The sequence below is a fragment of the Abrus precatorius genome, unplaced genomic scaffold (assembly GCF_003935025.1).
Source record: "Abrus precatorius isolate BTA unplaced genomic scaffold, Abrus_2018 Scaffold2, whole genome shotgun sequence".
Lineage (NCBI taxonomy): Eukaryota > Viridiplantae > Streptophyta > Magnoliopsida > Fabales > Fabaceae > Abrus > Abrus precatorius.
The window spans coordinates 28810690-28831406 of NW_020874362.1; the positions used below are offsets into that span (position 1 = coordinate 28810690).

Genomic DNA, 20717 nt, shown 5'->3' on the forward strand with positions numbered 1-20717 from the left:
ACTAGCTAAAGGATTGCCGTCTACTCCCTATCAAACCAAAAACCACAAGCCCTTTTAATTTTAGTAACTTTGGCTCTTCCATTGTCTTTTTCCTACATATTTTCTTTTGGTGGATAATATTTTATCTGGTTACGTGTTCACCTATTTTTTCTTAATCTATGAACCAACTATAAGGTTTTTCTATTGCAATGCTACATAATTTGTTTTTCTTCAATAAATTCATTTCCCTACAATCTTATATGATATTTTCTCATGTCTTTCATTTTTTATTAAATTTTTATTGATTTCACTTATACATCACTTGATCTTTTATATTCTAACCTTTTTAACTTATTTTTATAATTAAAAAATATTTAAAAATTTATAAATAAACAAATCAAGTTTATAAAATTACTTTTTAAAATACAAGAACATGGCAACTATAAATTACATAAATATGAATACTTAATTTTTCTAAAATATAACATTTTTAAATTAATAAATTTTGATGTTAATAAAAAATTATTAAAAAAAAGTAACCAAAACTTATTCTCTAAAATTAATGAATATTTATCCTTAAAAAATATATTGTTATATAATGATATGTGTTTTTTTTTATCATTAGGAGTTTATATGCTAAAAAAACTATTAGAAATGAATGTAATATATAAATCTCAATATATATATATATATATAGAAGTAGGATATTTTTACACTCAATCTGGACCTTTCATTTAAATTATATCTAATGACTAATGAAGTAATAAATTATAATCGATTATATTTAAGTTAAATAAAATGTTCAAATTGAGTGTAAGAATTTTTAGACTTACACTAGTGTAAGAAGATTCTTCTATATATATATATTGATCACATCCCAACTATGAGAGGTGCCCATCAATATCATCCTCCCAACCATAAAATGACATATCCTAGTAAGATACTGAGAAGTATGAATGCTTTGTGGAATCATCGAAACTCAAGAAAATGGTAGGAAAATCCAATATTGCGAGACAATATGCCATGAATGCTAATCTTTTAGTCGCAAAAGCAACAAAACAGACTTCAACCAATGCTAATTAAAATAATTCAATTTAACGTTTTTGAAATCAAGTGTACAATTAATAAATAAGGACAACCATACGGGAACGACATGCATCCAAATTTATAATTGCAACTCATCTTTCATTCTCTATATTCATACTCCATCCATTACTATATAAGCCTATCAAAACAATGCACGATTACCAAAATAGAACCATAGCAGCCTTAGCAATTTATAATGGAATTGCCCACTTCCAAGCTTTGGTTCATCATTTTTACTCTTAAATATTTCTTCTTTATCTTTTCATTCCTATCTTCAACCCACGTAGAAGCAACACACTCTGCAGGCTCAAACTTGTTTCGAGAATACATTGGAGCCGAGTTTAACAGCGTCAAATTTTCAGATGTCCCTATTAATCCAAGTGTCCAATTTCACTTCCTTCTCTCATTTGCTATTGACTATGACACATCATCTTCTCCTTCTCCCACCAATGGAAAGTTTAACATCTTTTGGGACACCGACAACCTTAGTCCCACCCAAGTTTCTTCCATCAAGAGTAAGAATTCAAACGTCAAGGTAGCCCTTAGTCTTGGAGGAGATAGTGTTGGAGGTGGTTCTGCTTACTTTGATCCATCTTCAATTGATTCATGGGTTTCCAATGCAGTTTCTTCACTCACAAACATAATCAAAGAGTACAACTTAGATGGAATTGACATTGACTATGAGCATTTCAAGGCTGACCCTAATACCTTTGCTGAGTGTGTAGGGAAGCTAATCCAAACTCTTAAAACCAATGGAGTCATCACTTTTGCTTCTATTGCTCCATTTGATGATGATCAAGTTCAAAGTCACTACTTGGCCTTATGGAAAAGTTATGGGCACCTCATAGATTATGTTAACTTCCAATTTTATGCATATGATAAAGGTACCAGTGTCTCTCAGTTTATTGATTATTTCAACACACAAAGCTCAAATTATAATGGTGGGAAGGTTTTGGTGAGCTTCATTAGTGATGGGAGTGGTGGGTTGGCCCCAGATGATGGATTCTTCACAGCATGCCATATGCTGAAGAGTCAACAAAAACTCCATGGTATCTTTGTGTGGTCTGCTGATGACTCCATGGCAAATAGTTTCCGCTACGAGAAGCAATCACAAGCACTCTTGGCTATCCCTCGTAATTAAACGGGTATACTAAAGAATGTTTTAGTTATGTGTTGGTATATGTTATACACACTTGTGCATTATGTTTTAGCTTAAATTACCCTTTACGGGTAAACTTATGTGGATTTGTTACTCTCTCAATATCTTTTTATCTATCTACTTTTATAAAAGAAAATTTTAGTTTGTTTAAAGTCTAATCAAGTCGATGTTAATTATTATCTTTTTAATTAGTTTTTTTCTATTTTTTAAAACTCATAAACTTAACAAAAACATTTGTTATATTATATAATCTATTTGTTATCCTTCAAAATATAACAAATGTAAAAGTTAACAATTGAGGTTGAAACCATGTGAGAACATGGTCCCTATTATCTCTTACTCTTTTTAATCTGCATCCATATTATCTCTTAAATACGGGTCCCTACGAATCTTTGCTCCAAAAAGATCCAAATTTTTTAAATTTTTGGAAGACCCATTTAAAAAAAAAAAAGAAAACAAAGATTCGACCTTTCCTCAAAGTTGGGCCAAACTTCAGAAAATGATAGAAAACCCAACTTTACTTTCCTAATGAGTAACAACGATTGGATCACAGTGGGTCGTTTCTCAGGGTATTATTTGACGTTTTCCCATCTAACTCACGTTACCATTAAATGTTGACAAAGAAAACAAAACGTTACCATTAAATGTAATCCACTGATGTTATGCAAATATGTATACTTTGTAACAGAAGCAACAATTAACGTCTACATCCTTGAACATAATATAAAGTGGAAAATGAATAATCGGAACAAAGACAATACAATACCATGAACAACTTCCACTTAACAATTGACATCGGGTTGTTATCATTGTTTTCATGTTGGGATTTGAGCGTGTGTACCACTGATAAAATATAAGTATACAACACTCAGAATCAGAAAAGCATTTACATTATGAAGCATCAAAGCTTATTCCTCCTTTAAATGAAGCCAAAATTCCCCTGCCTGCTCAAGGTCAAAGCAAAGTCTGGCCGCCGGTGACTTGCATTGGAAAAGTCAACGAATTATCTTCCAAAGAACACCTCCTATGTGCATCTACATCAAGGGACAAAACCAAAAGATGTGAGGAACCTTGCTTCTTTATAGTATCTAACGATCTTTCATTCTACCGTTGGAACCAAGAAAATAAAACATGGCTAATCGTGCCACCTACAATATGGTTTTTCTAGGCACGTTGTGTTTTACCATAATAGTTTAAACAAATGCTAACCAGCACATTATTTTTGTTAAAAATTATTATTAATGTATTTTTTTCATAACTTTTAAGGCATCTTAACATGATTTTTAATATTTTTATTTGTAATTCTTTAATTACTTTTAGGGAACTGAATAAAAATCCAAGAGTGTATTTTATAAACATTCTTAATAAAAAAAACTTGTTTTAGTTCTTTAAAATACTGATTAACATTATTGTAGTTTTAAACCATAAATTATTGCTAAATTTGGGAGAAATTGAACAGCAAAAACAAAAAAAAAAAGTTGCAGAATTATTTTCTTAGATTGGAATACCGCAAAAGTGCAAAATGATATTTGAAATTAACACGCGTCGAGTATTATAAACTGTAGTTGTAAACCGTGAGACATGAATAGGTAATTGTCACAGTGACAGCACTAATAAAAACGTTGTATGCAGCGATCCGTAGCAGCAGCAATTAGCAAAGGGTGTTTGTAAATGGTGATTTTAGCACTCCGTGTCAGCGAAGGTCCTTTTTGACTCAACATTCCACAACGGTGTCGTATGAGTGGTTAATTAATGCCTAACTGTCTTATTGAGAAGATTGAGTTGACCTCAATTTCAATGCCACAATACACCCCATTCCCAATTTCATTAACCAAAAAGCCTATTTTTTTGGGGAGGTTCAGGTTTGTTTACATGAATGTGCACTTACATATGAAAAGGACGTAATGCTTGTCATTCCGTTCCTATCATAAATACCACTTTGTTCATTGTAATCATTTGTCAACCGTCCACCATCTTATAGAGGATGGGATGTTGCTTCCCACTTGAATGCTTCCAATCCAAAATCACCATTAACATGGCATTATTATGATTATTATTGATTAATGGGTCAAGAGTTGATGCCTTGAATTTCCAATGAGGTCCAATTTGAAGTGACGTATCAACATAGATGTATTTCTGCAACTTGTCACGTATCTTTTTTTACACTGTGCCTTGCCAAATCGTTTATCGACACCCCATAAAGGTTTAGTTTTAAGCTACAATTAATGCTCCCAAGATAACTCATTCAAGCTATGCCAAACCTAAAAGTGATACCTGCAAAGATTACACAGTTTAAATAAATTTGTTTTAAACAGTATTTTATCTATAATTTTTTAAGATGATTTTAATGGCTACCGAGCACTTTATCAACTCACACAAAATTATTTTAGATTAACTTGTGGTATCAAATTTTAATTTTAATTAAATTTTAGAACGTGTATATAAAAATTTATATATAACATATATTAATTAATTCTTAAAAGCATTATATTTTTTATTTTTAATCTTTATAAAAATTATTATTTTAGTCTCTATATTTAATAAAAAAAATCTGATTTTAATTTTGTCAAAAATAAAAACCACCCTTTTTTATTAGAATAAAATGTTGTAACATTTTTTAGAAATTGATTACTTAATTAAAACTATAATTATATATAATATTTATTTTCAGTTGTTGAAATAATAAAATTGAATTATTTATATCCGTTTTCTCTTTTTCTTCAATTCATCACTTTCTATCTCTCTTTTTTCTCGCTCTCTCTCTCTCCTCCTCTTGCTATCATAATAATTGGAATAGACATTGAAGCAAACCTCTTAATAGTGACAAAGGTATCTATCTATCTATCTATGTTACATGATAAGGCATTATCTTCCTACAAGGACTTGACATAGAGCCCTCAGTTTTACATGCGCATCATTCTCTAAAGAATTTGGCGTACTGATGTTACTCTATGATAGGTATCTAATCGATGTTACTGTTTTTCGTTCAATTACAACGTGCTCATGTATACACCTATCTTAAAGTTTCTATCGCTACCTGAAAGATCAAACAATAGGGTTGTTGCTCTTTTTATTTCTCTATAGGGAAATGTTCTTTGAATATCACTATGATAGATACGTTAGGAACTAGGGAACACTGCATGTGATATGGAAAAAAATGAAAAACATATAAATCTATAATATAGGTGTTAAAAAAAGAAGTTCAAATATCAGAATCTTTCCTCTTTATTAGTGTGTGAACTGTGAAATCCAATAGCTAACAGGAAGATAAACAAAAAAAGTACTTCCTCTGTACTGGCCGGGCAACAGAGTTGAGATCCATAGCTAACCTTGCTTATTTCTCACTTTATTCTTCTAAGATTTTTATTATTATTATTTTTTTTTCACATATACGTGTATCTTAAAAATACACCTCTAAAACAAAAAGTGACACCTAAAGAGCTTCCTTTTAGTGGTACACTAAACATTTTTCACTCTTCAAATTTTTTTTTATTTTTTTTTGGGTACAACTATAAGACATGTTCAAAACTTTTTTAAAAAATGAGAAATTATCTTAGATCTTCTTAATTTTTTTGTGTTTTTAAATTATCTTAATTATTAAATGAAAAATATCAAATTATTTTTGTATTTTAAAATAATAAATAAGTGAACATTTACTTACTCCAAAGTTTATAGTACACTAACTTCATTTAATAACGTATTATGGACATTATATTTTAATAATCCAATCATTAAATTAATATTATTGAATAAATTAAGATTGTAAAATTTTATATAATTTGAAAAACAGTTAAAATTTCGTCAATAAATTTGTTTTATTGAATACTATATTATTTTAAAAATACTAATTATAAAATAAAATATCTATTGTTATTGAAGTTATCTAAACTTTTATTACAATAATGATAATTAAGATAATATTACATATGTTGTACTCACATTTTATTATAAGTTATTAAATAGAGTAAGTTAACCAAACTTATTCTTAAAATAAGTGAACTTTTTTTAATACTAAATGTACATATTTTTTATTCGATACATATTTTATAAAATTATAAAAATTTATAAGAAAAATTGTAAGACTGCATCAAAACTCAAAACCAAGAAAATGAGAATAGTGAACAAATTTATTAATAATGATGCACCATGCATGCGGCATAGTTAGTGCCATTATACAAATAGGACGAATTCAGTGATAATTCAAGAAAAAGGTGGAAAATAAAACTCCAAAAGATACATTTAAAAATATAATGTAATAATAAAAATAGGCTTTGCATTTACTTTTATTTACATAATTTATATTCAGTAGAAGTTAAATTATTAATACAAATATTACATATATATACAAAAATATAATACACCAGTCAAACTAATGTTTTAAATTAATAAATTATGTATTTTTCATATAAAAAGATTTGTTTCAAATTTTTTTGGGCGGTGGGTGGGCCACACTTGCCCCCCAAATCCACCTGATAATATAATGTTAATCTTGCCATTTGATAGCACTTTTTGAGGTTATTTTATTTCTTGCAAGTTTATGATATGATTAAGTAGTGGTATTTCTGTTAAACAATATTTATTATATATTAAAGTGCCAAATATTTGTCCATCAAAAAGAGTATAACTAATGACAGTTCCATCGGAATCTCGATATCTTCATGATTAGAAAATCATAACAACGTAGCCCACCCGCACATCCTTCGCTCTCTCTCTCTCTCTCTCAAAAAGTGATCATGCTTTTCCCTCTCAATTTTGTTTCTGGGAAAAGGATTGGGCTTGAATTCAAGTTATCAGCGAGGCAGAGAAGAGGCATGTGAGTTTTTTGCTTCGTGCCTCTTAAAAAATGAAAGCAACGTTTTGCTTCTTTTCTATATACCATTCTTGTCATCTAATCGCACCTGATCTCATATTAATCCTCTGAGTCATGCACAATATTACGTTAATGACTACTTAATTATAATATGAATCTTGATATAAAAAAATAGTTGATGAGTACTTAATTAAATTGCGTTAATCCCTTACCCTAAAACTGAAATAGAAAACAGGGACAACAATGTCAAAGAATGCATGATAGTAGTGGAGAAACTGTGTCTTGTTGAAAAGAGGGCACAAACCTCTACAAGGGACCTTGATGGGCCATAAACGAGCTACGTTGTCTACTCCATATTGGCAAGAGTTCAACTTTCCACGTAAGCATAAACCCCACGCCATTTCTTCATAACAAAAGTTCAACTTTCCATCTAAGCATAACCCCACTCAATTTCTTCCGTGTTCCACAACTCAAACATATCACATTATTGCATGTTAAGATTTTGGCTCCCATTATTCTTGCCTCACCCATGCTCAAAGATGCCTTTCTTTTGTATATATTTACGATCCAATTTCAACAAAATAATAAATATGCACAAATTAGAACCAGAAAAAGACACAATTATTTATTAGTGGGTGAATCACTAGTTTGCCAATTAAGCCAAACTCAAGTCCTAAATGTAGGAATTCTGTTTTCTTAAAACATATTTGATGTAACTAAGTCAACTGAAATTAAAGAGTTTCTCTTTTTTTTTTTTTTTAATAATTTAAGACCAAAGATCATAAGATGTTTCCAAGCTTAAAAAATTTGACTAATCTTTAATCACGATTTATAACTGCTGCTAGCCCGAAAAAATTGTATACATGGTGGAATCCAAACACAAGATCCTCTTACTGAATAGATCGACTATTACACACTGTGAATACAATGAAGTTTTATATTTTTACACCAATATTTTAACTTTGAAATTAAATATTTAAAAAAATACACATTCTCTAATATACAGTCAAATGAACATCTGAATGTTGAGTGAAAATTAAAAAAATGATAATTTGTGATTTTTAAGATAAGTACAAATATTTTGGTGATTAACAGTTGAATCCTTCGTTGATATTGTCACTTCAATTCTTCAGATCACGATTTTTGTTTTTGTCTTCTTTTCCTTGATGTTTTGCTTTCTTCGTTCATTGTAACAAAATTATTAAGATAAGATATTCAAATCAATTCTATATGTTTTATCAATCTTTCAGCAAATAGAGCCTAAAGTAGCCAATTAGAGGCTTGTTTTCAACTATTTTGTTCTATTGCTAACGCTACACAAATTGGGGCTTTTCCTCTATTAAAATTAAATCATATAGTTATGTTAATTTGTTAGACAAATATTCAGAAAGTCCATAATTTATCATCTGCCAGTGTTAATCTACTCTACATTCTTTAAAGTCAATATTGGTACAATGACACGTAAGTCATTTATTCTTACACATCTCTCACTGCTCAAATCAACTGGTAATCCTTAGTCCTTTATCTGGGAATTTTCTTTTTCTTTAATTTTTTTTTCACTCTAAATATGTTTTTTGTGTTAGCTTTAGATGATAAATTTGAGCAATAAGTTGTACTCCTTTCGATTTTCTTTATAAGATATTTAAAAATATTCTTATTTGTCTTTAATATAAGATAATTTACGAAATCTTAAGAATATGTATTATTCATTTTACATATTCATCTTTTATTACAAAACCTTTTAAGCTTCTTAACAATTAACATAATAATAGAATTCGACTTAACTAAAAATAAATTTGAAATATTGTAATCAAATTTTTAAGAACCAATACATTTACTATTTTTTTAATCTTTCCTAAGTTGTATGATTAAGTTAAATAAAAAACAAAAAAGAAAATTATATTTGTCAATTTTTTGTTTTCAAGTCCATGATTCTTCAGTGACGTAGCTTCTTTTCAATCGATTCCAAACATTCTTCCCTTTGCAATTGCAGGATCCAAATTTTATATAGATAATTCGTTAGAATGTCAAATACACACGCAAAAACAAGTGTGTAAATTTCAGGTGTTGCGTGTGCTTTTGTGGGCGCAGTGTAGGGACTACGTAGCAAGTGATGACAAACAATCATAGACGTATCAAAGTTGGTGTAGCATGCAACCTCTGAAATATTATCAATCGAGCTTGCTACAACAGAGAGAGAGAGAGAGAGAGAGAGAGAGAGAGAATTTACGTTGTATTAGGTTGTCGTTGGTAATTGGCTCAACCTGGGCTCGATCTGGTTAATGCCCAACCGAATTAGGAAATTTGATGACTAGTTAGTTACTTTTGGATCTTTATATATTTGCATTCGCATATTTGAAATTCCAAGTCTTGGTCACTTGTTGGCAATTGATTCCATCACTTTTTTTCCCCTTTCAACAAAACGCATGCCAAATTTTGAGTTGACATAGGGGATTCTATTGGACCTACTTTGATTGACGATGCTATTTAGGGTCCCCACTCTTTCTTGACTCGTTGTATGTTCTCAATGAAATTGAGGAAAAACAAAATCAATAATTATAAACTATTCACTAATATTAATATGATTATAAGAAACCCCAAATTGAACAAACCTTTGCTCAAACTCATTTACTGCTACTTCTTCCCCTGATCTTTATACCCAAAAAGAAAATTTCCTCAGCATCATATGTAACAGCCCAAGCTACTAGATTTTCAGAAGTTTCGTTCCAATTTCAGCCCAATACTCTCTGGGTTGCGGCAAAAAATCGAGAGTTATAGAGTTCTTACAACTTTATTTGTGGCATATTTGCCAACTACACGATCAATTATTAGGTATTAAACATAAAGTTACTTAGCAAAATAATTAATATTGTTTTCAGGTATCAAATATACATTATTTTTAATAAATATTATTAAAATTTTAAAATAAAAGACCGAAGTGAAAATAATAATGCATTTAAATTATTTATCATTTAAAACAATTTCATAAGAATACAGAAAAATAATGAACAGTCTAGATCATAAAAATGAATGTTTAAATTTGACTAAACTAATTCAATATTCGAGAGTATTTTCTGCCATTTCAAAATACCTATTATCACCATTTATTTAAGATTTTTTATTTAAATATTATTATTAATTTAATTAACAAATAAAAAAGTATTTTGTATAAATTTTATTTAAAGATGAGCGATAATAGATATTTTAGAGAAGCCATAGACTCATCCCAGATATTCACATCATAAATATTTAAATTAAGAATGTGACGTATGCATAAAACAAAGTTAAAAATACATTTTTCTATAAATTCACATATTAAACAGTCTGTAGATTTTGTGTGGTAGAATTAAATTACTATTTAGGATTATTGTTTTTTTTTAATATACTGTTTTTTTCCTAATAACTTGAGTTTTAGTATAACATTTTTTTTAGTTGAAAGTAAGATTGAAGAGGAGGAGGGATACGACTCATTTTGATGATCGACTGACAAGATATGTCATAAATGATAAAAGTATAAGTAAAACGTTTAAGACCACTTTTAGCATCATTTCTTAACACGAATCCTTAAATTTGTTTACTAATTAATGTAAAAAGTTTAAGACCAATTTTAACATCATTCCTTGGGGTGCCGTCCAAAGCAGCATCAGCACACAGTCAGTATATATATATATATATATACAGTGCTTCCATATTCTAATGATGATAATGATGAAAATAATTAATGACCTAGGATGTTGAAAATCCTAAATATTTACCGTATCATCCTAGAATGCCTTGTCGTAATATGTAATGATAATTGTTAAGAACCGAAACTTCTTCGGCTTAATTAATTACTTTACTACTGCTCACTGCTCACTGCTCACTGCTCACTGCTCACTGCTCACTGCGTACCTATCTTCTCACATGGAGTGATGCAGAAAATTACTTTGTTATATACATAGAGAGAGAGAGAGAGAGAGTGGTGGGGTCTGAAGCAAGTTGGGTATGATTTCATGACATTTTGGAGGCAAATTTTCATATTGGCACAAAGTTAGGACCACGTATGTAGGAAGGTACATACAACTTCATTCCTCCTTTCACCAATTTTTGGAGCCTAGTGAGCTCCCAAATCCAAGTTGATATACAGAATTCCGAATAATTGAAATTAATTTATTGAAGATTTGGTGACTTTTTCTGCTCTCAAACCCCATCCCAGAATTCAAGATTCTTTTTCAGTTCAGGCCCATTTTTCAAAATCTTTAAATTAATTAGATAAATTATTATGTCAAAAAAAAATTATGGAGGAATTAGGATTTAGGAATGACAATCACACTCAAACTCCACTAGTATTTATACAATTTATTTAGTATATTGATCCATCAAATGAATTTGAATTTAAGTATAGATTGACTCACAAAATTTTGCTGGTATAAATATTGTATTACCCAATCCTACTTATACATGCATGCACTATATATTGATTGTATTTTATAACTAAATTTTGAAATTTGTTTAAAATGAAGTTAAAGAATTTTATTTGAAATGCTTTGTAATGTTGAATTATATTATTTTTAATTTTTTATTATGTAAATCACGTGTTTTGCTTTTAATCAGTGTTTTTATTATTATTTTTTCATCATTGATACAAGCATTATGGCAGAATATATGTTTTTTTATTTATCAAATAAATACATAACAGAATATTGTATTTAAATTAATTAAAACAACGTGTTGCGAAACAAATTAATCAAAACAACGACAATGTATTTGAATACGGACAAACATGGATATCTCTAGCGCTAGCAAATAATAACATAAGTATTAAGATTACTATTCACGTATCTATGGGTTCAAACATAGGCATAACAACATATAGTGTAACATTATCCCAACCCTATTTAATTTAAGTAAAATCTATTATACCCTTTATAATTTATATGGTTTAATATCTTTCTTACATGTAAAATAATTTTAAGTATTAATTTTAAATTTATAGATAATGAAGTTAATAGTTTAATTAAAAATATTAATACTTTTTATCTTTAAAATATTAAAAAAATCACAATTATAAAATTATACACTCTCAAGTTTTACGAATATCATAACAAACATTTTTTATTTATCATCATTGGCCGGAAAACTTTGCTATTTATCAAATGGTATGCTGCCTATGCATATTTTTAAAAAGAGTACATAAAGAATCTAGCATCTTAAAGATAAATGGCGTATCTCATCTAAGGACATTCCTTTGCAAAACTAATTTGGATGCCTTTTATGCTGGCAAGATTGGAAAAAAAAAGTCAGAAAAAATTGATCGTATAAATCGTCCAAATAGAAATATATACAATAAAAAAGACAAATTATGTCTTTAGAAAATGTAGATATGACTAACTAAAATATTTTTGTCGTTGTTGAATGAATTATGAGAGGAAAAGTTAAAAGAACACAGAGAAGGATACAACAATCTTATTGTGAAAAGAACAAGTTCGTTTTTTAGAAATGTTTCTGAACCCAATTGATTTGATAACTTCCTTCTTTCTCTTGAAGCTGCTAAGAAGATTAGTAGATAGGTAAGTGCAGAATTTTTCTACTAGCTTTTATTTAGAATTTTGGAGAGAAAATAAGAAAAAGGAGGACAAGAGAATAAAGTTAGTACAAAAACTTCTTTAAATTGAGAACTTTTAAAAATATAAAATTAAGAGAATTTTAGAAGTTTTGTAAACTCTCTTATTCTTATTTAAAAACTTATAAATAAAAATAACTATCATGGAATTTTTTAAAACAACTAGCTTCCAAATAAAACCTAAAAAAAAAAACTTTGTTTTCTAGATATTGATAATGGATGAGCCATGAAAGAAAGGGACAGGGTAAATGGATATTAGTCACCTCTAATGTGTTGTTGTATGATACTATTGCTTATATGAAAGTGCTCTTGACCTTGTAATGTTGTATGCCTCTCGCCTTACTGCAGTCAATGGGACGTGTTCCATATTTGTCATTTTCTTTAAATATTAATAACATACTTTACAAAGCAATTTTAGTTATTTATAAAAAAAATAAAATATCACAAAAGTTATATAAATCTTATTATTAATTTAATGATTTTCATTGTTTATTTAATAATTAATTTTTACACTTTTTATTTTTAATAAATTATTATTATTAATTAAAAGTGTATTAAAAATAGTACGGGGTTAAATTTGAAAATTCTCTGGCCTAGACGAACGACTGTTTTAGTATACTGCAAATATAAAGAAAACAATGAAGATAAAAATAAACTAATTATTATACGAAGATGAACAGAAGAAGACTGCAACCGAAGAGAGCAAATAGAATTTTATTAAATTTTACAAGCCTTATTTATTTATAATATTATAAAAGAACTTCTCGTTACAGTATTATTTTTCTCATTGGTGTACTAATATAAAAATGATAAAACTATGAACAATCATTATTTTACAAAATTATTGGGTTTGTTTTTCTCTCGACAAAAAAAAGTTTAACGTTCTTTACTCTTTTCAATTCTACGTTTATAAGTTTCAAAATGATTTCTTAATTATCATTACTATACTTTTTTTTTACAATCTTGATAAAAGATATAAATTTATTATTTGATATATTATAAAATATTGAATGTATGTTGAATTGTTACTAATTAATTAGCTTAAATCTAGTCATAATTAAACTAACAAATTAATAGTGAACTAATGAAGGAGACATCTTTTACTTTTGAATTTCCTTACTAAATTGGCACAGCTTCCTTAATCACTTATTCTCTACACTTCTTGGTTTGCTTTAAAAGAAAACAAATATATATATATATATATATATATATATATATATATAAGCAAAGAAATAATATTTTGAAATTTAATAAATAAATATAAAATAATATATTTTTTATAAATAAAACATATTATTTATATCTTTTTTCGTCCTATTCAAATAAACCATAAAAGTTCAAGCACAATGAGGGTCTTGCATATATGATCAGAAAGAAATATTATATATAGTAGTTACTACAATTAGCCAAAATCAGTTCTAATGATAATCATTTTGTTAGGTAATGATGATCTAATTTGACTTTTTTCACCTATAAATTTGGTGGTTGCTTCCAATATCAAAGGTTCGACCGAATAGCAATGTCGGCCAAACCAAAAGGGCAACAAAATGCATTTTCACATTTCAAAATTAATTACACCTGCAAATGACATAAACATGTCACTTCTTCCTTCTTTTAGAATCACTGTGTTAGATAAATTTCAAAAGAATAAAATCCTCACAGAAGAATTGGAAATGTAATAGTGTTAAAGAATGAAACATTGTATATATATTTAACGCATAATAGAATGTAAGTACCAAGCCATGTATGAAATTTGATCTTAATTATCACTTGTTAAATATAACTCTAACCCTGAATTTATCCAAGCCATTGACATTACATTCCATTTTTTTTAAATCTTTATCAATATCGTTTTAAGAAAAAAAAAACATTGTATTTTCGAAAGAAATAAAAAACTAATAAAAAGAGAAGGACCATTTAACCTCTAGCCTTAGCTCTTCGGCACAATACTTCAAAGTTAGGTATTACTCCATTTGATCGAAACACTTTATCTTATGGGCGTGCCATTATCATAACTCGGTGGCTTTGAAGAAAGTAAAAATAAACCATAAATTCTTCGGTATTTTAACAGTATTACAATAGCCTGATTTTTAGTATTATTAAAGTAAATTATCTCTATACTTATCATTCAAGTTATATAAATTATTATTAATCATTATATATAAAATATTACAGCTAAAGTGTAATTAGGGGCTAATAACTAAGTAATATATTAAGAGACGTCTAAATTCAAGATTGAATTTACCCCTTTAATAACAAAATAAATATAATACTTCCATTTTTAAACAAAATAAATCATGTTTTTTACCTTTAAAATGTTCATTTAGGTACAATACGATATATTTCTTCATCATCCAATTTCAACGAATTATATATCTAAAAGTGTAAGGTTTTAAATTTAGTTAATTTAAAATTTTAGAATTTTAAAATATTAACTTAAGTCAGAATTTGATATTTCATATCTTTTAGGTTTGAGTATAAGATAATTATGCAGTATTTAGATAAACTCATGAAAGTAACTTAAACTTTCAGCATCAGCTTTTCTTAATTTGTTTTAATAGTCTCTTTAGATAATTTTTTTAAATCAAATATTGTTTTGTTTACTTTAATTATTTTCAAAGTTCAGCTTATGAACAAGTTTTTATTTATAAAATTCTATTTAATAAAAACTTAATTAAAATATTTATTCTATACTGATATATAATAAGAAATATTTCCCACAATGTACTTTGAGTTTTTTTTTTTTTAATATAATGTGCACTGTATACGAATACATACCAGATGTTTTACATTAGGTTTAACGAATCTTTCAATTGTTATGATAGTATTCGACACATAGACTAGACAAATAAAAAGTGTCTTGTTACGTTATATATTTTTTTTATCTCCAACAAAATTAAAATGTGTTGTTTTTAACTTTATATTTTATTTATTTATCTAATGCTACAAACATAAATTAGAACATGTATTGTGTTTCATATTGTTCTAACATGTTTAATGTGCGACTTGTATGTAACACTTATTTTCAATTTGATATTGGTATAAAAAAAAGGTTTTTAAATCGATTTTCTTATATAAAATATATTGCTTTAATCTAGTGCTTTTTTTCTTGTAGACGTGATAGACGTTTAATGTTCTCTTCCTATGTGAATAATGAAAAATGACATAATAATGACCTGCATACATAAATTATAATTTTGAACTCTTTGCAAACTATTTGTTTTCAACTTACTTTTTATACGTGATGATAATCTTTCAATTTTATCCTTATGTTAAAATACTCAAAATTACCTTTACCCACAAAAAGGTGGACGTGTGGCTTAAGATGTAGGAGAAAGTAAGATCAGATTTGCACTAAAAATTTGCACCTATTATCCACATATATTACGGCTTTAACGAAATTGAGGGATGATTGAGATATTAGTAGTGTTAAGTAGTGTGTTCTGAGTAGTAAAGGAGAAAATAGTACTGCTATAGAGAAGTTGCTTGTTTGTTAATTTTGAAAGGATTTTTAGCACATGAAACTCAATGCTAACTAACAAATTGTGACCACAAGGGAAGAAAACTTTGACTAGGGCGTTTATATATAATGAAAAACACGAAAATTAAAACAACATTAAATAAATAAAAATAATACAATTAAACAATGTTTTAAAATTTGGAAATTATAGCGATTTATGATGAAATATTTAATATTTTATTAATATGCGGTGTCTCTTAATAGGACAAAATAAAAATCAAATAATTAATCCAATATATATGGCAAGTCAGATAGGATTTGATATTGCATTTTTTTTACGAACAGAACATTTAAGTTAAAAAATTTACAAATTCATTCACTACGTCCAGATATGCGGCTCAAGTCGAAAGATTAAATCGAAAAAAAAAATAGATTTTATTGTGATTAATATAATCTTTGCATAAAATCCTTACGTGGTATCAAAATTGTATTAAAATAAAATACGAAACAGAAAAAATTGTAAAAGTGTAATAAAAAAAACTAAAAAGAGGACTTAATTAGTAAATAAAGACAAATTTGTGACCTTCTAAAATTAAAAGATAAAAAAAAAAAATACAAGACCAAAAGATAAATGAAAGCAAACTCTATAATTTATTAATTTCAAACTTAAAATACACAAGTCACGATAAAAATAGAGTTGGTTAAACTTAAAAATCAATTAGAGAACGTGTTTCATATTGACATATATAAAACTAAAAAGAAAATGTAAACAAAATAATTATAAATCTAATTAAAGTGTCTCTCTTTTTTTTTTTTTTTTTTGAATAGACAAGTCATTCAAGTTAAAAACTCACATTTCCTTATACTTTTGAGCATAGCCCGTACATACCGTTCAATAGGCTGAATGATGTTGAACTTGAACCCAGCTAATTTCAAATTAAAACGTGCTTCTCCTTGTATATTTGGTCGCACACCAACCTTTTTTATATAAAAATAAGACTTAAAATTTACATTATCTATAAAAATAAGATCATTAAAAACAAATATTAGGTATACAATTTAAAATTATAATTTATCCATTTAGATTACTATCATATCATTTTTTATACATGCATGAAGTAAAAACATCAAGGTATTATCACGTGTACATGATCGAAAGTAATAAAAGAATTATTTTATACGTAAAGTTCCATTTTTCTTAACAAAAATGCACAAGAAGCAAATTAAAAATAATGGGCATGTATAAATTGATAAAACCATAGTTTGAATTTGTTTCATTTTATATATTAAAATTAAAACCATGATAAATTTACAGCGTATTTGAATTAACGTTTATTTAAATATATAATTAATTATACAAATGTTTATTTAATAATTTTTAAAATGATAAGTTATGTCATAAATTTAATAATAAAAATTATTATGATAAAATAATTAAATTTTTAATAAAAATTTACAAGTGATTAATTATTTTAAATAACATTTAAACGTCTTTAATATATATTTATTTGAACGTTATTAATTACAATTTTGTTATTAAATTTTGGAAATTGTGAGTTTTGCATCTGAATCCAAAGACACAGAATTGAAAGAAAATAAGAAATGTTTGTCACGAGAAAAGCTTAATTAAAATCTTAAACTAAATTCGAGCGATTAAGATGGTATTGTTTATGGAAAGTTCAAAAAATCTGGCAACGAAGAAGTCAACTCTTCCCCGAAACGATGACGTCATCTCCACGTCTCGTGTCTAATCTCACTTTATTAAAAAGAAAAAGAGTTTCAAATCTGTTGGCTCTTTTGTTTTGTTTTGTTCTGTTCTCTGTCTCTCAAAAATATTAAATACTTACCTCTCCACCTTTCATATTCATTCATTCATTTCTCCTCATTCTACTAACTATACTACAATCTTCTTCCTTCCTTGTTTCCCTTCAATCGCCACCACCACGCGCCATGTATACGCCCCGTAACACCTCATTCTCACGCGCCGCCGATTCCCTCGCTCATTTCGATGCATCACCAATGCAGTACTCCACCACTCCTCATCCTCCTCCTCAGCATCATCACTGCCCTCAACTCGCCCTCGCCGAGTTAGACTCGCTGCACGACTCTCTCTCCCAACTCAACTCGGAGGTGAGTTCGAATACCAGCAGCGGGTGTACCAGCTACGTTGGATCACCGAGTTCGCTGGTGAGTTACGAGACTCGACGAGCGTGCTTGATGCAGAGGAGCGTTAGTAGCCATTCTCTGCAGAAGAATAATGGGACCCACCACCCCTTTTCTCCTCTCTTTGCCGAGTTGCTGGACTCGGAGAACGGTCCAGTACGGAGAGTTTGCAGTACCGGTGATTTACAGGTTCTCTCGTATTTTACTCTTCTAAATACGCTTTTAATACGTATCTCTATACACACACACATACGGTTATGGGTTTTTTTGAGGTTGCTCAGAAGTAAGACCTAAACTACAGTGATCGCCTGCTTCGCACCCCATGCTGTTCTTCGTGTACTGTCGCAACCTTTAACCTGTTCCCTGTTTGTTTCATCATTTTTTAATGTATTCTAATACAAAAAGGTCTCGGGTGGTTAAAAAAATAATCAAATTCTGTTTTTGTTGGAGATGAAAAAATTATTAAATTAAAGAAAAGTGAAAGAAGTCTCTTATTTAATGCATAAATTGTACGTGAATTTGATGCACACACGTACACATACAAAATAAAAACAGAGGGGACGTGTAATATAAAATCATTAACACTTGATTCTGTACGAAATATTATATATCGGATGCATCTATCTTATTTTTAAGCATTTATTCAAACATTTTTTGTTCAAGATACTTTTTTATTAATATGTTAATAATACAGATATTATATATAAAAGTTTTTAAAATAGAAGTGATAACACCTAAGAGAGATAACATATGCTTTCTTATATGTAATTATGAAAAATATTAATTTTTTATCAGAATGAACTTAAACCACTCATATTAATAATAATAATTTATCAAAAAGATATTTATTACACTTTCATATCTTCAATATAGCAAGTATTTTTATTTTAATGAAAATTTATTGCTTTTATATGTTTAAATTTAATTTTAAGAAATAAAACTTTATATTATTTTTTTATATACACACGCATTTAAAAAAAAACACAACAATAAATCGATTATTAAATCATGCTTTTGTTTTTGGTGCAGAGATTCAATGGGATGCAACATTATCATCAGTCTGATAGCCCGTTGTCAAGCGAAAGTAGTATGATCATAGAAGGAATGAGCAGAACTAGTCCTTATAGCCCAGAAGAGAAGAAGGTGAGGATTGAGAGATATAGAAGCAAGAGAAACCAGAGGAACTTCAGCAAGAAAATTAAGGTTTAGTCCTTTAAAAAAAAAAAACTTATGCAGAAGCTTTATATTTTCTAGTTTTTCAATTAAATTTCCATGAACCAATTAAACTTTTATAGACTAAAAAATATGTATTCCATCAAATATGCCAATATGTTTTTCCTTTCACTTTATAAAAAAGAGAGAGTGGAAGTGAGGCTTGGACGAATTTAAAAGAAACACCCAACATATATATTGGACAAAACTATATGAAGAGGAAAAGCACTGGTGAAAAACTGTGTTGCCCTTTCGAAGATTGCATCATATCATGCTGAAATCATATCGAGGGTTGAAAGTTAAGGGAAATAGTAATAAGTTTGACAAATCCTGATTAAGGTAGTGTTTCTTTCAACATATTACTGAGATAAGGATTCGTTCTTGTTCTTTGCACGATAGAGACCTGCTGGCCACACAAAAGATATCAAAGACTACACATAGTTGTGATTTTAGGTGTGTAAGAAGCCTTTGTGGTTAGCAACAAATTAAAATTTATATAAATAATCAGACAAAAATTAAATAATTCATTCATTTAAAATACCTTAAACTTGTAGCAATCTTACGTTTAAGCGTGTTAGTGTATTGTCATAAAATGTGTGATTTGGGAAGCATGAAAATCTTCCCACATATTTGTCTTATTCTATAGGGTAAAACTAGTAACTCCATTACTGTTAACATGAATTGTGCATGTTATACTAGTCTCCAACACAGTGTACTGTATGTAGCTCTATTGGTCCACCACTGCACTATTTAGTCATGATGATCACAGTAAAAATATTAACATGTTTTGTTCTGGGACTCAGTATGCTTGCAGGAAGACATTGGCAGACAGCAGGCCACGTATCAGAGGAAGATTTGCTAGGAATGATGAAATTGTAATGAACCCTCCAGTTCAGTGGAGCCATATCAGCACTGGAGAGGAAGAGGATGAAGAAGAAGAGAATTGGGTCAACTTCTTTGATACATTAGTTCCTTCAAATCTTGCTCAGGAGCCTCAAGGCAGTTCCTCCTTTGGTGTGTTTTATTAAATAATTGCATGCTTGAATCAGCATGGCTAGGCAGTTAATTTGTTTGCTTTCCATTTTTAAGTGTTGTGGTTCATGCTTTTGTGATCAAAGTAGGTATTGTAAATATATATATATACTTATCTGAATCATGGATGTGACCATGTGCAATTTTAGACTTCAATCTGGGGTGAAGTTTTTTGTGCCCTTTTATCTTTTCATAGACTAGGCCTCAGTAGCAG

At 28.5% G+C, this 20717-nt stretch overlaps 2 protein-coding genes across 2 annotated transcripts; both read left to right on the forward strand.

Moving 5' to 3' along the window:
- The first annotated feature begins 1261 nt into the window (after nucleotides 1-1261).
- Nucleotides 1262-2206, forward strand: LOC113859773 (chitinase 2-like). Its single transcript, XM_027492464.1, has one exon. The coding sequence runs from the start codon at nucleotides 1262-1264 to the stop codon at nucleotides 2204-2206; it is 945 nt and encodes a 314-aa protein (XP_027348265.1).
- A 15840-nt stretch (nucleotides 2207-18046) lies between these two features.
- Nucleotides 18047-20499, forward strand: LOC113859774 (zinc finger protein CONSTANS-like). Its single transcript, XM_027492465.1, has 3 exons — nucleotides 18047-18448; nucleotides 19289-19462; nucleotides 20275-20499. The coding sequence occupies exons 1-3, from the start codon at nucleotides 18047-18049 to the stop codon at nucleotides 20497-20499; spliced, it is 801 nt and encodes a 266-aa protein (XP_027348266.1).
- Nucleotides 20500-20717: the final 218 nt, after the last annotated feature.

Excerpts from the sequence above, each read along its gene's own strand:
- LOC113859773 (XM_027492464.1), top strand. The coding sequence starts at position 1,262 with ATGGAATTGCCCACTTCCAAGCTTTGGTTCATCATTTTTACTCTTAAA.
- LOC113859774 (XM_027492465.1), top strand. The coding sequence starts at position 18,047 with ATGTATACGCCCCGTAACACCTCATTCTCACGCGCCGCCGATTCCCTC. Across the intron at positions 18,449-19,288 it reads GCAGTACCGGTGATTTACAG|AGATTCAATGGGATGCAACA; the intron begins GTTCTCTCGTAT and ends TTTTTGGTGCAG. Across the intron at positions 19,463-20,274 it reads ACTTCAGCAAGAAAATTAAG|TATGCTTGCAGGAAGACATT; the intron begins GTTTAGTCCTTT and ends TCTGGGACTCAG.